The sequence below is a fragment of the Morus notabilis genome, unplaced genomic scaffold (genome assembly GCF_000414095.1).
Source record: "Morus notabilis unplaced genomic scaffold, ASM41409v2 Scaffold277, whole genome shotgun sequence".
In the NCBI taxonomy this organism is placed as follows: Eukaryota; Viridiplantae; Streptophyta; class Magnoliopsida; order Rosales; family Moraceae; genus Morus; species Morus notabilis.
The window spans coordinates 246,233-264,872 of record NW_010363731.1 but is presented as its reverse complement, the minus strand read 5'-3'; the positions used below and the strand labels follow the sequence as shown (position 1 = coordinate 264,872).

Genomic DNA, 18,640 nt, shown 5'->3' with positions numbered 1-18,640 from the left:
ACTTTTTGTCCACTTAAGTTGCGTAAGTTTCCTGAACGTTGCTATGACATAAAATTTCTTGAAAATTGCTGGCTTTAGTTAGATAAATTTCAAATATGCAAGTATGTTTAGGCTTTTCATTAGCTTGTGCGGCTAATATATATCTTCACTTAGAAACGTACTCTAAATATAACTTTCTCACCCAAACCAACCTTAAAGTTTGACCGACATTAATCACTGTTTCTGTAGCAGTTACGTTTTGGTATGAAAATTTCAAATTCAAGAAATCGTTGTATTAACTGAAAATTTTGAGGAAACACCAGAAAATGTGATACTCACCATAATAATTTCTTCACTTTATTATCACTCTAAGTCTTGATCTGCTAGTAGCGAAAATTTCAAGTGTTTGAATGTTTATCAAAATGTAATACCACTAAGCTTGAGGTCTAAAATTTTCTAGTATGTGGCGATCTGTCAAGCATATATATTGGCATCTTTTTATAATATCATCAACATCTTATCATGTCTAACTCTCATATTATTCACGTATTTTACATTAATGCATTCCAACAAGATCACACAAATCTTCATTATTAGCCGTAAAATAAAACTGACATCCTTGATATCATGCCACCAATCATACCCCACTAGAGTAAGTGGGGTATGAATATGACTAAATGGGTCGGCACCACCATATCCTAATAATAATCTGCCTCTCCAAAAAGAAAAGATATCTCCACTCAAGCACTCTTCAGCCGACCCACACCGAAAAACGACACGCGTTTGGACCAGATTTCCTCAAATTTTTGTATGTCACGCAAGCATCACCACTATCAATCATAACAATACTAAGCACATGTAAACATGTACACTAAAAACACGCTTAATTTGTCCCGCCAACTTCACTCCCTTTCACTTCTATAAATAGCTCAACATTTCTCACACAAAAAACTCATCATCTCTTCGTTTCATATAGAGTGTTGAAGTACTTTGAAACCCTAACTTTGAGCATTACTATTTGCACACTTAAAAAAGGAAAAATATATATATATATATATAATGGCCTATTTGAAGTCCTTGGGGCTCATTGTCTTGCTTTTTTCAAGCTTATTTATGGCTTCAGAGAGCCGAATTGTGGCGAGAAAGGACTTGGGGTTAGACCTTGGTGGAGTGGGGGTTGGAATTGGTGCTGGGATTGGTATTGGACTTGGAGGTGGTGGTAGTGGTAGTGGGGCTGGAGCGGGTTCCGGATCCGGGTCAGGCGGATCGAGTTCTTCATCGAGTTCTAGCTCGTCTTCTTCCTCGTCTAGCTCTGGTGGCGGCGGTGCCGGTTCGTCTGCTGGTTCCTATGCCGGGTCAAGGGCCGGGTCCGGTTCGGGAAGAAACGGGCGTGGGAAGTGAAGGAATGCTTAGTAGTCAGTCATTTTGATGAAAGTAAGGAAGGAGATCAAAAGAATTAGGTGTAATATTATTGGATAGTCATGTGTCTTACCGTTATGAAAATGGAATATCAATAAATAGTAGATGGTGAAAGTTCGTGTGAGTTCTATGTAAACTTTGTCTTTTTTGTTGGTAATTCTGTCATCATCTTCTTCTTCTTCTTCTTCTTCTTCTGCTTCTTCTTCTTCTCTCTCTCCCTTTCTGGAAGTGTTGATCATCAATACGTAGTTCCCTTGTGTTTAATTTTATTTGGGGTCCAATGTTAATTAAATAAGCTGGTTTGTAAGAGTCACTCTAGTTGCTTTTTTGCTTATATATATATACATATATATATATATATATGTAGATTTCGTCTGCCTTTTTCTCTCAAAGAGAAAGTTATCTTTGTAACATTTGAAGTTTCGATTAGTTTTTAACCAATACATATTATGATTATATATTAATTACATGACATGAGGCATGCAATGCGAGTAACTCTTGAGCTAAAAAAAAAAAAAGAAACAAAAAAGAAAGAAAGAGAAACGACAAGTGAATCAACTTGTTTAAAAGAAAAGAAAAAAGGACACGTGGATTAGCTAGCTAGCTAGCTCTCAGAACTCTATGTACAAAGGCGTGCCTCCCGCATACAGGCATGTAAAAAACTGCTTAATCAAATGTGCTCCGGTTATATATATATATATATATAGATATATATGTGTGTGTGTATTATATACACGAGGAATTTTGTTGACAAACGAGAGAGAGTTACGTATTGTACAAACATGCATGCATGCTCGAGGTTAGAAAGTTGTAGACTACAGAGCTACGCCTTTTCTAATTCAATAACATGTATCAATGTGACTGTAATATGCATGTTATGCATTCGAGATTAATGCACTATATGGATATTGGTTAATTAATAATATCAATTTCTGGATGTTTGACATGTTTTTCCTATAATAACAAAGTGTTTGGAAAGCAATGGCATAGCCTTCCCATTGATAAGAAGTAAGAGCTGATATATATGCATGATATAAGAATTTAAAAATAAAAATAAATAAGTTTTCTAATCTCCTAACTACAAGGAATAAATTAAATTACAATTTTATCAAATTATCTAATTACAAATCACATTTTTAAATAAAAGATCGTGCTGATTTCCTCTAATATTTTACGCATAAAATGTAGGACCAGCCCACATTCTCTTAAATGCAAACCCACTAAGCCTTTGACCTTGGCTTGACACTTGTATTAGAACTCGTAATAACGTTTTAGTTAGGTAGTACGTTATCTTCTTTCGAAAAATAAAAAAATTAAAAAAAATAAAAAAGATAGATCCGTTACATAAAACAGGAAAATATATATATATATATATTGCGCCGACAAATTTGTGACGACTTGTCGTCGCAAAAAATTTTATTTGTGACGACATTCGGGTTTTTGTGACGACTTTTTGTCGTCGCAAAAACCCTTTTTTCTTGTAGTGAATATATATATATATAGAAAGCATCCTTAGCAAGATCAGTACTTTATATTAATTTGCACCACCATAATATAACATTTAGTGGTTTTATAAAAGGGAAATATATAGTCAATATAATGGAGTAATAAGACAATGCATTTATAATAATTAATACATGCATGATACAACCTGAGATGTGGATGACCACTAGATTAGCTTGGAGTAAGGGGTGGAGGAATCTTTAGTTAGGGAGCGATTTTACTTGTGTAGTTCATTTTTTTCGGTGCCGTTATTTTAAAGTTTCGTGGTTTTTTTAGAATGCTTGGATTGATACTTTTAAGAAGGTTAATTCTATGGAGTTTGTTAAATCTCACAAGAGGCGAATATACAGTTAATGAATGTTTGGCCAATTCTGATATAGTTTCTGGATGTTATATTTGGTGGCGGAATGATTCATTCTCTCTTTTTTTTTTTTAAAGTAATTTTCCTTTTCTTTTAATAAAAGTTTACAAGTCGGTGACTTGTTTTGATTAAAAAAATAATACATGCATGATACGGATAGAGAAAAATGGAAAGGATAAATAAATGATACATACGCATCAAGCATGTAATTACTTACTAATTATGTGTATATAATATATGTGGATATATATATATATATATATATATATATATATATATATATATATATATATATATATATATAACTATCTATGTAATTAGATAAATATACTCTATATGGAGCTCCAATATTACTTTAGTTGATGCCTATATAATATATTATATATATATATATATATATGGATATATTTTTTTCTTCTTTAGTGCAAGAAAAAAGGAAAACACTTGGCAGCGCAATTAGTTTGACTTGTTAATCTAGTGTTCAACAAAGTAATGAACAAATCTAACACGTGCATGCCTCACCATAAATAAATAATAAACAATAAATAAACAGCGAAGAGGCCTAAAGTTGCTCTACGCATGCAGCAGAGAAGTAGAGAAGAAGCAAAGCCTTCCACTACTCTACACCAAGTGCAAGTGGCACATTCTTTACCACAAATAATCACCTATCTTTTCCCTTGGCCACAATCTGAAAACACCCTTCATCATGTCCACTAAAATGTATAAATATAATATATATATATATATATAAATTATATATATTTGTTGGAAATAAGCACGTATTTCTTAATTTCTCATTATGTATAAATAGCTGAATATAATGTCCAATCCAACTCCACTTGTCTCTTTCACACTACATATTCTCATTAACAAATGGAATATATATATATATATATATATATATATCCTTTACTATGACTCATCATGGACACATATATCCCTTAAGTCCGTTCACTTCGCTGATTTAAGTTTGTAATTCGAGTTGAAATGTAATTTTGTGTGAGAGCTTTTTATTGTAGCAAAAAAGTTAAATGTTACCGTTTTTTTATAGCTTTTTACTGTAACAAAACTCGAATCGGCGAAATAAACGGTGCCTAAGATTTCCCACAAGTTGCATGTGGTCATTTTTTTAAGTTATGAACCCTATAAAATATGAGTAAGTGCTTATGCACAAATCAAATTATACCTAAATTTACACACACACACACACACACCCACAAAAGACAGAATTTGCAAGAATAAATTTCATTAGGTGCTGTTTGATTAAGCATACATTCTATGTGATTAACTAAGCATTTAATTTATTTTTCTCTCAAATACTTAAGTGCATATATTTGTTTGTTTGAGACTAATCAAAAGAATATATAGAAAATAATAATAACTAATGTTGAACTGATGAATATAATCAGCTTGGCCAATAAATACAGTTCAATCTCTCGTTCTTCTCCAAATGATGGACCCAAACGTGAACAAATTGGACGTATAGTTATTGAAAGGATGACAGTGTACATGATTAAAAGAGAGAAAGGATTTAGCCAAAAATATCAATATTTCGATCGTAATTCTTAAATTTGTACATTTGCCTACTTAACCTTTTTTATTACTGATTTGGAAAAAATAATAGCAACACTTCTTGATTTTGTTGATATTACAGAAACACTTCTTTAATCGAACTTAATCACTATAACACCCTCATTGACCATTATTATAGCTAATAGTATTGTAAAATGATTTAAAAAGGTTTCATCACCTACCATAAAATATGTATAAAATAAAGAGAAAAAAGACAAATATTTTTTAAAGTACATGAATCTTGATTTTTACGCTTTATTTTTTATTAATATCATTTTTAATCAAATAATTATATTAGTCAAAAGTAACACTGTTTTATTTCTTATGCCAATAATATCTTGCATATTATTATTATTTTTTTTTAATCAGGGGATCATTGGGTTTCACTCCTACCCCACTAAGGCTCGAAACCAGGACCTTTGGTTAAAGGCAGGCCGCTCTTTCCAACTGAATTAAGCCTCCGCCTCATCCTGTGGGTTATTTTTCATATCATGTTAGTTATCATTTCATCTTATGTAGGTTATTTTTCATATATTGTAGGTTAGTTTTCATATCCTACAGATATTTATTTCTCAACATTTTTTTTACGAATTCTCTCTCTCTCTCCTTTTTCTTCTCTTCTCCGTGCACGGCCAACAACCTTCGACAAGCTTCTAGCGTTCATTTTTTACACCTACTAGCTCGTTGGAAAGCACCTGATATGTTGAATCTGGAACCGGGTCTTGCAGCTGTTAGTTCCGCCAAAGGAGGCCATATTTCTCAGCCGAAGTTCCGAAACACTCAAAACTTCTTATCGTAATATCTTTGTCATATGACCTCCAATCGAGGTGATTTCGATCTCTACGAACTCATAGTGACAAGATGAAGAGAAACGAATTAGTTTCCCCAATTGAATCTTGTCAGAGCATCATCGCCGGAGTCTTGCCAGAATCCAGTTAAGCCATCATCGGGTTTCGCTTTTCCGGTGGGTAGTGTTGTGCACCGTCAGCACCAAATGGTTCATAGCCCATAGGCGCGAAAACCGTCACAGTTTGCCAGAGAAATGAGGAGGACCTCCGTCTTGCACCGCCGCCACTCCATAGTGAGTGCGAGCTACATCTTCAATGGCAAAAATAAATACATTGAAGAAAAAGAGTGTCAAAACCTATAATTTGTCTTAGGATGGCCCATCTCTTTCAAAATTATGCCAATAGCCTTTTTTTAAGTCAATCAGTTATAGATCTTGGTCAATCAGTGATAAATTGAGATTAAAATAGTCCTTTAGTTAATCAGTGACACTATTATATCACAATCAATCAATAATAGACTACGGTTAAATATTGATAGACTGTGAAAAAAAAAAACCCCAAAAGACAAAATCAGTGGTCAATCACTGATCAACCACAGTCAATAAATTATAAATCACAATCAACAGACCGTGAAAAAAAAATCCAAAAACAATGGTCACATATCAAATTTAAAAAGTTGCGGCCATTTATTGAAATTGGGCTCCTAAAGGCGCCATAATATTTGCTGTTATCCCAATAAATTTTATCCCTCAAATATAAACAAAACAACCAACATGTGTACCATCAAATTCAATTTTTATCCGAATTTTTGCTTACTCTATTGATCTCACTAACAGTATCTTTCAAGCACTTCATTTGAATTTTTTTTTTTTAAATTTTCTCTCTAACACTTTTGGCCTCCTTTTGTCCACATTTTTCATTAGCTTTTTTTTTTTCCCCTTTAGGCTTTCTCTTCTTGATTTTACTAGGAACGCACCTATTGCCGTGTTAGTGACACCTGAAAAGTTTATTATTTACTTAGTGATGAGAAATTTATTTATACAACTATTTAAGGATTTTTTAATCTATTTTAAAAATAAATTTCTAAAATCTGAATTGAAAATATACTCATTTCTTATTTTAAACACTTAGTAATAAAAGTGGTCTATATAATTGTAAATTAGAAGAATACGATTTAGTGTAAAAAATACATGTATAGATCATTTTTATATGATAGAAATTACATAGAAAATAATTAAGTAGAGACAGATTTAAAGAAAATTATTTTTAACATTGACAAAAAGATTAAATAGAAATATATGCGATAAAATTAGTTTCATAGGAATAAAGTGAAAATATATTTCTAAGAAAAATAAATGTAAAAAATTAAGCCATTAAAAAAATTCACAAAGTGAAAAAAGAAAACAAAACATTTAAAAAAAAAAGAATGAAGATAAAGAAAAGGTAAAGAATAGTAAAAAAAAAAAAAAAAAAAAAAAGAAAAAAAAAGAAAAAAAAAAAAAAAAAAAAAAAGGAGAGGGAGGGGTTACCACATGCATGACAACTTGGGAGAGAAAGAGTTTGGCTCTCTTTTTTTCTGAGAATAAAATCTATTATTATTAATAAGAATAAGCGTCAGATACAATAATAGATTCTATGAGCGTGGAGTTTCCTCCAATTCAAATTAGCTCATTATCTATATTAAGAGCATAAACAGTCAAAGTGTGGGCAACTCTATTCACTTCCTTATACACATAGCATAACTTAGCTCCTGCAAAATAAGATAATAAGCTAGATACATCTGACAATGACAATCCAAACTCATTACAAAAAGAAGAAAAATGTTTCATAGCTTGGATGATTGTCAATGCATTAGATTCCACGAACTGAAGATTCAAACCAACGTATAAAGCCCACAAGAGACTCGTGGAGATAGCTTTAGCTTCAGCTTCATAAACAGAGAAAACACCATCAATTTTTTTCGCAAGCGCTGCCATAACAAAACCTTCAGAATCTCTAATAACTGCCCCAATACCCATAATTTGTTTCTTGGAGGAGATGGAAGCATCAACATTAAGTTTATAACAATGAAGATCAGAAGGCATCCATTTAACTGATAGATTGTTAGTTTCTGAAACGATTTCATATGCGGAAGCGTGAGATTAGCGGATCGTGTATAACAAAAATTTTCATAAAAATTTTGAGATACTCTATAGATTATATTAATTTATGCATGAATAAATTAATCACATTAATTCATTTATTAAGAACTCGATTAGGAACTATACCTAACAGTAAATTAGGATGATATCTTGAGTTCTTTGACCTCGAACGTTCCTTGTTCCAAAGTTAGTTTAGAAAACTAAAGCCTTCCTCGTCAATTTTTAGAATCCACGAAGACGTGTGTGTGGGCACACCTGAGACAAAACATGATTAGCAATAAAACACTCGAATTTTCTACAAACACCAACACATGCACGTCGTGAAATTTTTGGAGAAAAATTTTTCCTTCCCACTCTATAATATTTTCGGCCACTTTTAATTTTGAGAGAGAAAAATTGTGACACAATTTTCTACAATTCTCTTATTTATAGAGTAGTAATCAAACTCCTAGAAGGAATCCAATCTTTATCTCCAAGATAAAGCTTGATAATTATCTCCCATTTAAATTTGGAACAAAACTCCCACTCTTTATCCTCTTGATATGGCCGGCCAACTTAGGTGATCTTATCCCTATGGTAGGCGCTAAACACAGATAGGGAAGGAAGAAAAAATCCTCCTTTATCCTGTAGTATAATTTTGACTCAAATTTAAATTATAATTTAAGTCAAATTTAAATCAATTGAATTTCAAATTGAACAACTTATCAAATAAGTGTAAAAGAATAATTCCAGAAGTGTTCACACTGTGCCTTTGCGTTCACACTTTGTGAACACCTTCACATAAGTGATCCAAAATTTAAATTTAAATAATCACATTATTTAAGTTATAATTAATTCTCAATTAATTATCTTTGAGTGTTTTATTTTAAAATTCCGTAATTCTAAAATTTTCATTTTGTCCTTTGTGTCTTGTGGAATTACAAAGACGACGCGAGGACTAATGGACATATAATTTCCAGCACCAATAAAGTTAATAATTAATCAACCACTTTAATTAATTAATTAATTCTATTAATTCCATAGTTACTCCACTATAAACTTAGAATTGCACTCTCGTAATTATAAACATAAATTACTTCTAAACTGTGAATTGCAAATAGATCAATCCTCTATAAATAATTCATAATTAGAGCTAGGTGAAATCCGTTAACCTCTCTAATTACTTCTTTATCCTTGAGTACCTTTGATTCTCTAATAGACAATGATTCATAAAATACATTCATGAATCAGAGCGCTCTTATAATCCAAGTACCGAATCAACACTGCAAGGGAATTATTTATCTACTTTTTTCTTAAGAAGGAATGGATTACATCTCCTATAATAACATTCCCGGCTACCTACTTCATCATGTCTCCAAAATACAAGGAATAGGATTCAAGATCTCAAAATCCGTACTGAGTAAATCAAAAGACACAAATCAATAAATAGGAGTCTGCTAAGAACTCCAGATTAAGATCGTTCCATATATGACCCTTGATATACTCAAATAGAATTTCTATACTTAACGGAAATTATTAGAAATTCATATTGTAGCTGTGTCTCTGTTCCACATAATCTCATTATGCACAATACACTCATTCAATATCTCGCCATTTTAACAGTGTAGATAACACCGTTCCATTTTAAATGGGAATGACATGTATTAATAATGTTTTAATTAAAGATTTAAAATTTTAATTAAATTCATTACGAACATAGTTTAGATTATTATCCTTAAATATTATCTTCTGGCACATAACACTTATATACAATATTTAAGGTCACGTAAATAATCATGAAATTTTCATTTGATATTCATAAAATATTCATAAATATATGCACATAAAATGATAAATAAACTCTTTTATTAAATAATTAATAAATATCTTATTGCATCTCATGCTTCTAGGACACCATTTCCATCAAGGATGAGATTGAGATTTTTCATAATTAGGACATGACTGATTATGTTGAGCTGAAGAAAATTCAGAATAAAGGATATCAGAGAAAGGAAGTTGAAAAAGAGAAGAGAAAGTTAAAAGAAAAGGAGATGATTTCCAGACTTGTTTAGTAAATTTGCAATGGATGAGGATATGACTAGTGGATTCCCAAAAATTAGAACATAAAGAACAAATGGCTGAAGGAATAATTTTTCGATTAAAGAGGCCAACAGCAGTAGTAATGCATCATGATAAGCTCTCCAAGAAAAAGATTTAACTTAATTTATTGGGAATAGTTGTTAGATTATAATCATCAAATGTAATCTCTCTCATTTTTATTTGCAACAGAGCTTGATGTTCTCTATGTATCTTGCGTAATGGGAGGTAACGCCCGGGGCATACGGGATTGTTGACTATTTAATTTTAGCATATGGTTTTTCAAATTTTTTTTCATATATGTCCCCTTTAATAACAAAAATTTCAAATATTTCTCCATAAAATCTCTAATTAAGGATATTTTCTAAACAAACCTCTCAATTAGTATTTCTCATAAACATACCTTTTCTCTAATTTGCCATTTGTTGAAGTTTTTTTTTTTTTTTTAATGTGTTCCTATGTATTGGAAACTTGTCATCTCATTATGTATAGTTAGAACTGGAAACCTGTCTTTGCTTCCTCCCGATCTTTTTTCTTATACTTTGGTGAAGGTGTCTGATAGCATTGTGGCAATTAACACCATATCATTACTGGTAACTCGGTCGATAATTCAATTAGGGTTATCTCATAATTTTAAATATATATATATATATCATATATCATCCTGATACGTTGGATTCTTCTTTGAAGCATAAAATTCATTTTTATCCCTCTGTTCTAAAACTAAATTAAGAAAAAATACTTGTAAAACAATTAAATGCTAAGACTGGAGAGGAAAAGAAAAAAGAAAAAAGAAGCTCATCATGTCCCCAAAAATTTATATTTAAAATGTGTGTGTATTTAAATTGAAAGGGAAAAACCATCATTTCATTTCCAAAAAAAAAAAAAAACAAACAAACAAATTATTCGAGGATATCTCGATGATATGATGGCCCTATTCACACCTTTTTTTTTTTATATTTCACACCCCTTCTAATACAGACCGTACTTAATTTTAAAAAAAACTAAATTTACTTTTTACATACTCCTATCATTCCAAAATTGCCCTTAACTATTTTTATAAAATAACTGATTCTTGTCCACTTCAATTTTCTTTTCACACCCACCATTTTATTTTAGTTTGTTATTTAAATAATATTATTACTCTATCCTTTCACATCATTTTTTATTTCTTTATCATAAGAAAATTTATAGTAAAGGAGAGTGTAAAAGAATAAAAAAGGGTGTGTGAATAGAACAACCCTTCCTTAAATAATATGTAAACGAAAAAAATTTTCAGTTACAAAATATATATTTCAATTCGATGAAGTGTTAAGCACTAGGGTATCCAGAATGATATTTTCCAAACATATACTATTGATAAACATATTTAGATTAAGTTTTTTTTAAGAAAAAATTATTATTTATAAAGGGTATAAGTGATATTCTATAATGGTTTTCAGCACCAAAGAAAGAAATTTACGTATTGCTTTTATTGAATCATTATTACACTTTTGCATGTCAATGAAGGTTCTATACAATCTTAGATGTCAAACTCTAATTAGTTAAAAACCAGTGATATGGATTCTTGCTAGTATTTTTCAAAAGAGAGAGAAAAAAAAAAAAACACCAAACAAACAAAAAGAAAAGAATAGTACAATGGAGAACTTACACATAAAAGTGTGGCTCTTCACACAAATGCCACATTCTGAAACAAGAAACTTAGGCTGTGTTTGAAGTTGTTTTTATTTTTTACGTTTTTTGAGAAAAAAAATGAAAATGAGAGAGAAACAGTGTTTGGCACAATCAAAGATAAAAAATAGAAATGAAAACGATTTTTAATGGGAGAGAAATGAAAAATGTCTTTTAGTCGTTTTTCATTTTTTGTTTCTATTTTCTTCTCTCTCGAGTAGAGAAAGAGGGAGAGAGACATTAATGGATTTTTTTATACTGAAAATAATCTCTTGATAAAACTACCAAACACATTTTCAAAAATGATTTATGTCTGAAATTAAAAACTTTTTCATTTCTATTTTCATACAAAAAATAAAATCATTTTGGAACAAGTTCCAAACGCACTCTTATGGATTCATTTTCGTTTCCAAAAAATAATCTTACAGAAAACACCAGACTTGCAAATTCAGAACTAAAAAAAAAAATGCCTTGATAGTGTCATATCAAGATACCAGTGGTAACCCACCAGTACCAATGGTGTATTGTGCTATCGATGGTGCCCTGTTGTGATATCGAAGGTATTTTATTGTGATACTGAAAGTATCTTGTCGTGTTACTAAATTCTTGGCGACTACTGTACAAGTGATATCCCTATCGTTCTATGGATGAGAAACTTGAAAGCATAATCATGAAAAAAGAAACAAAAAAAACAAAAAAAAACAACTCAAGTGGCAAAGTGAATAGCTCACCGCAAACGATGAGTGTCCAGCTACATGCGACAACCTCCCAACACAAGACTCGTCCCGACGACCCCCACCTTCAGAGACGGGCCAGGTCATGACTACTCTATTTGTAGGCCTCGTTCACTTCGCAGATTTGAGTTTTCAATTCGAGTTAAGGCGTAACATTTTTTTAGAGCTTTTCACTGTAGCAGAAAAAATTAAATGTAACATTTTCTAAGAACTTTTTACTGTAAAAACTAAAAAATTAAAAACTCAAATCGGTGAAATAAACGAGACCGTAGTGTATGTTTACGAACGTTAAATCAATTTAAAAGCACATTAAAAGAAAAAGTACATAAATCTGATATAATCTGATACATTTGAAGGTTTTAAATAGATCATCTTACTGATTGGTTTTTTATACCCTGCAATAAAATTCTCCTTTAAATTATGGCTAAAACCAATCAACGACGCAGTGCTGATGTGGTTCATAGGTTTATTTTAAGTAAAAGTTTAAATTTTTATAAGACAAAAAATTATAATAAAAATATTTAAACTGTGATTCAAACCACGTAAAACTATTTTGCCTAATATCTTACCGAAACTTATTGGGAGAAAGAGAGAAATAGACTAAGACTTGAGATGAATTAAAATTAATAAGTTAATAGTTTACATAAGTTAATAAATATGTCAAATTACTGTTTTTATCCATAACTTGTCTGGTTATAAACCATAACTTGACAAGTTACTGTCCATAATTCATGATTTTTGTCCATAACTTGTCTGGCTATGAACTATAACTTGACAAGTTTATCCATAACTTATCTGATTATGAACCATAATTTGACAAGTTATGACCTATTAATTTCTATAACTAAAAATTTGCTTATATACTTTCTTAAGTTTTTCATATTAGTCTATTTTCTACTATTTCCAAACTTATTTTTGAGTAGGCCGGTGGGCCTGTGGCATACTAATCTAGGCTTAAACATTAGTATCAAGGGTATGGATTCAAGAGGGATTCTTACCTTTAGTAAAAAGAAAAAACTATATTAGCTAAAAGCATATTAATGAAAACTAAAGGATAAAAATCTTAAAAAATAACTTTGAAGGTGAGTTCACCAATTTTCTCTTGACTCCCTTGAAAAAATTTCATATTCTACTAACTTAAATACTTGACTTACTAAACATATTTCTTTTAAAAAATTATACCCATTGTCTAGTTCTAATTTAAAAAGTAGAAAAATATGGACTAATATTAATGTATAGAAATAAAAATAGGCTAATGGTATTTTTAAAAATTGCCTTCGACCCTCACGTTGTTACACCCAGCCCAAGTTTCCAAATCTTGGGTCCCGTATCTCTTAAGGGCACCGACGCTTAGAGATTACATCTTTTCAATTAATATAATAACTGAAATGGAAATTAAATTAAGCGGCATCTTTTTTGAAAATAATTGCAACAAATAACACATTTGGAAAATAGTATATAGTTTGTTTTTTAATTAAATGAAGAAAAGAATCAGAAATTACACCGAATAACATTTATTAGAAACATATGAGAGTAACTAGTGATGGCAACAGCGTGACAGTTTTGTGGAGGAGAAACTGTGTAAAGTCATTTTGGGAATTATAAATTTTTTGGATAAACTATACTATTTAATTTTATGCATAAAATCTATGCTATTACTTTTTATTCCCTAAAAAATGTGTTATTTTTCTTATACTCCAAAAAAAAAAAAAAGAATAAACAAACTCTGCATGTGATGATGAAATACTCTTGCATAGGGCTGTACATAAACTCAAACAACTCACAAACCCAACTTACTTCTTCACCCCAATTCAACCCAAAAAAGACAATTTGTAGCATTATTTTTTATTTTTCGGGCCACTAAATGTTTGGTTCGAGGTGTTTGGAGCGATTTATGGGTTGGGCATACAATAATCCGCATACGCCAACCCAACCCGCACAAACATGCTTGGACCCTGTCCTCTAAGTTCTAAGTTCTAACCCTAGGCTTTACTCTCTCTCGTCTAGCAACTCTCCTCTCCGCACGTAGACACAAACTGTCTTCAGTACTTCCTCGACCAATCAACCTATATCCTTAAGCTCTCCGGCACCCGCAGCTTCTTTCCGCCTCTCATCTCGGCTCTCTCCGCCTTTGAATTAAACTTTGATTCTTTGAATAATGAGCTCGACCCCCTAACCCATCCTGCCTGGCCCCAACTCATCTTGCCCTGCCCTAACCCAACCCAAACATCATTGGGTTGTGAAAATTTTTTAACATTGTTGGGGCCAAATATGTGCAACCCACACCTTTTGAAACGGGACAAGAAAAAACTATATCCCGCACCAACCCAATGTACAGCCCTACCCTTGCATTATACTTTCTTTCTTCCTTGAATAAGTAACTTCATTTTTAATTGATGTTCATTTTTTAATGTCAAGTGTAAACGTAAGTGACACTTTTGACCTTGACACTAGTGTCACAGAGACGGATTAAACTATTGCATTGGCTAGAAATTCTAATTCTAGAAACATAAAATAATGTTTTAGAATATTCTATTTTTTTGTTATTTATGTAAAATAATACAGGTAAACGATACACGAAACCTTTTCTTTTGTTTTTGTTTTTTTTCCTTTTTTTGCCGGTGATAAAGACACATTAGATAAAGTTAACCACCCTAAACTCCAACCTTTTTATATTGTTAACTTCAAGAATATGAGAAAGAAAGCAGGCCAATCAAAAATATGGTATTTATCTATCAAGTATCTTTTGAAAACATAATTAACATGTAAAAAAAAAAACTCTATTTTAAAACAAATTTAATGGGTCCAACCCTAAAGTGTAGTCTAAATTTACCAATTTCTAATACTAGGGATGATATTCTTTTGTTTGGTTATTGGCAACGCAACCAGCCAAATAAACCATACTTAATAAAGAAAAATAAAATCCAGTTAAAGAAACCTAACAGAACATACAAATTAGAAAATAAATGAGGAAAATAAATAAGGACAATAAATAAAAAATAATTTAGGTAAAAACTGCACGTTTCCATGTTATATATGAAATCTGAATTTTTATTTCCTATTTTACTGATATGATTCTTAATACAAATAAATAAATAAATAAAATTACAAAATGTATTTAACTATCTTAAATCTCACAACTAATAAGTACTTGGCCAACCATTTGTAATACAACCCTGTCGAGCAAATAACACTTTTTGAGACAAGATTTTTCTCAAATCAGAAGCAATGATTCATCTTATATTCTAGTTTGAAGTTTGAACTGAAGAAATCACTTCCTTAAATTGCAACACTAGATGTAATCCAATAACATTATTTTTTATATGTCCACTATTCATACTCATACACCACCTACATAAATGGTATTAATTGCCCAAAACTTTATGCAAATCTTTGCATCGAATTTGAAGCAAACATTATTAGTAATTGACAGTTCTGACCAATGAAAATTAATAAAAGGGAGCATATTTGGAATCAGATCATGTAGACTTTTCAATAAAAGAATGAAGAAAATTATTTTTTTTTTTAAAGGAAAAAATAATAATAATCATTTTCTGGATGTTATTATTTGAAGTACTGCTAATTCTAGAGGTCGCCATTTGAGATGAATATATTGACCATGTTCAAAGTACGTACAGCTTTGAAATTTTTGTTTTTGGAACATGCTATGCATAAAATGACCCGCATACACACATTAAAAGAAAAGTCTAGACATGAACAACACCAACAACAACAACAACAACAAAAAAAAAAAATTGCACTTTTTTCTTCTAAAACTTGATACCAATAGTTTCAAAACCAGGTTGACAATTGTTCAAAAAAATAATAAATAAATAAATAAATAAATAACAGGTTGACTGACAACAATTGTGCTTTTATGTTTGAAATAGCCGTACATACATCAGATATTAAAGATTCTCGTTCATTTTGCTGATTCGAGTTTAGAATTCGAGTTTTGTTACAGTAAAAAGCTCTCAGAAACAGTCACATCTAACTTTTTTGCTACAGTAAAAAGCTCTCACATAACATCACATCTCAACTCGAATTAAAAACTCAAATTAGCGAATCGAACGAACCTCACCCGCATACACACATAAAAAATTAATTTATTAATTTCATAAATGTCCATGAACATTATATTTTATTTTAATTTTTAACATGTCCATAAATTTTGAAAAGAGTTCATTCCGCTTACTAAATTATGTACTCTAATTTAAAATACCTCACACTTATAAAACTAATAATACGATGATATGACATAATTTTTGAAAAGATTTTAATATTTTCTTCAAATTTTCAAAAAAGGGTCGAAACCAATACTTTTTCTTGCCATCATCGTATTAGAATACATTTAGTTGAGTTCAAGTAAGGTTTTTTAAACTAGAGAATAAAAAAGACGCTATAACAAAAAGAAGATTAGACGACGCATATTTAATAACGTTTTAAAAAAAACATAAGAATAGGCAGCGAAATTTATTTATAAACATGACATCTTTTTAATAGCATATTAGTACTAAATGTATTCTAATAAAAAGATTTTCAAATTAACATTAAATTTTATATACAAATGATTACCAAAATACCTCAAATTAAATAGCATGAACTAACTTTCCATAAAAAAATTCTAATGGAGGGATTTTTTTTATAACGTTTCAAATTTTGAGAGAATAAATGTTACGTTTAGAATATCAAAAGGCAAATTATTACCGGATTATAGTTTAGGGAGAATTTTTATAATTAATCTAAAAATTTATTAATATATAAGATTCACACGAGAAATGCTAACAGCACTTTTTCTATCACTCTCTTCATTCACTATTTTTAACAAATATACTCCACTATTTTGTTTTTTATTTAAATAATAATATATTATATTAATAAAATTTACGTGTTAAAAAATAAATACAGAGAGAATGACGGAAATGATGATGTTAACTTTCTTTTATTCACACACGAACACACACGAGCCAATTTTTATGCACGTGTGTATTCAAAACACATATACACAGATTGGTATATTTTTTTCTTTTTTGCTACATTAATACAGACTGGTCTGAATCTGTGTGCCATACATAATACATTATTACCGTGTGAATGTGACTAGAAAGGAAAATCAAAATATAAATTAGAGTAAAAAAAAAAAAAAAAAAACTATAAAAGGAAAAATCCAAGAAAGTTCCGAAAAGAAAAAAGGAAGGAACCTTCAACGTACCGAAATAGTGAGATAAGGAGGTGGACGATGGATAATGCCCCCATGATCTGCCAGCCAATCTAACCTTAAATAACTCGCTTCTATTTTATGACAAAAATGAATAAATTATTTAATATTAATATTTCTTCTAGTGGGTCCTACTGCCGCCAATCATCCTTAGCTGGCATTCGATAATCCGGCGGGCATTAGAAAATTGGAAAAAAAAAAAAAAAAAAAAAAAATCAGCCAAAGTAAAAGAAAAAAGAAAAGGATGACAGAATGAAGAAAGCAAGCGACAGTCATATTTAAAGTTGCACCGCCCAATTCCCACTTAGCAAATAAATAAAAAAAAAAGTGGAAAAAGCACTGAAGAAATAATTAAACAAATGAAATTAAAAACTTAAAAAGAAAAAAAAAAGAAAAAGAAAAACAAACTCAACGAAGACCAACGGCCGAATCCACCGGTTTCGCGGGATTTATCTGTTCTTCTCTCTGGTCTTTTTGTCAAATTCTCTCAAAACTTCTTTGCCCAGTCACGACCGATTCTTCCGGTGGAAGGTTACCACTGCTCAACAATCTATCCATTATTCCCTTTTAGGTCCTCCTGTCTTAAACGGGGGAAGAAGACGAAGTGAGAGTGAGGATATAAAATAAAATACAAAGCCAGATATCAAAAAAAAATCAAATCAAATCAAATTTCATATCTACCAAAAACTTTGACATTATAACATTATACCCCTAAATTTTTAATGCAACAACTTTAAAAGTGTAACAGTTGAGAACTTAAATTAAAAAATAAATTCACGTGAGAAAAAATATTATAATAAAAAAATTAAATTTAAATTTTTTTTAAAAAAATATTATAATAAAAATTTAAATTATAATTTGAATTAACGAAGACGAGCACAGTTCATCAGTCCATGTGGAAAGAAATTGACATGTTTCGCGCACATGACAAAAGAATATAAGGGTGGTTATGTAAAATTTGAAAAAAAAAAAAAAAAAAAGACCACCGGCCATCTTCAAACTCACGCGTGTCGTATCTTTGCCTCCTTGTCGGATCTCCCCCAACCCACTGCCTAAGGATGCACAAAAAAATCCACTAACCTACCCAACACATGTTACAGTGTTGGGTGCCAGCGCCACATCATTAACCCATCAAACCGCAAATTCAACTTGACGGGTTGGGGGGGGGGGGGGGGGGG

At 30.8% G+C, this 18,640-nt stretch overlaps 1 protein-coding gene across 1 annotated transcript; it reads left to right on the top strand.

Annotated features, from left to right (window-relative positions):
- The first annotated feature begins 946 nt into the window (after positions 1–946).
- Positions 947–1,711, top strand: LOC21405781 (putative glycine-rich cell wall structural protein 1). Its single transcript, XM_010104825.2, has one exon. It carries the CDS (start codon positions 1,039–1,041, stop codon positions 1,378–1,380), a length of 342 nt encoding a protein of 113 aa, XP_010103127.2. The 5' UTR covers positions 947–1,038; the 3' UTR covers positions 1,381–1,711.
- Positions 1,712–18,640: the final 16,929 nt, after the last annotated feature.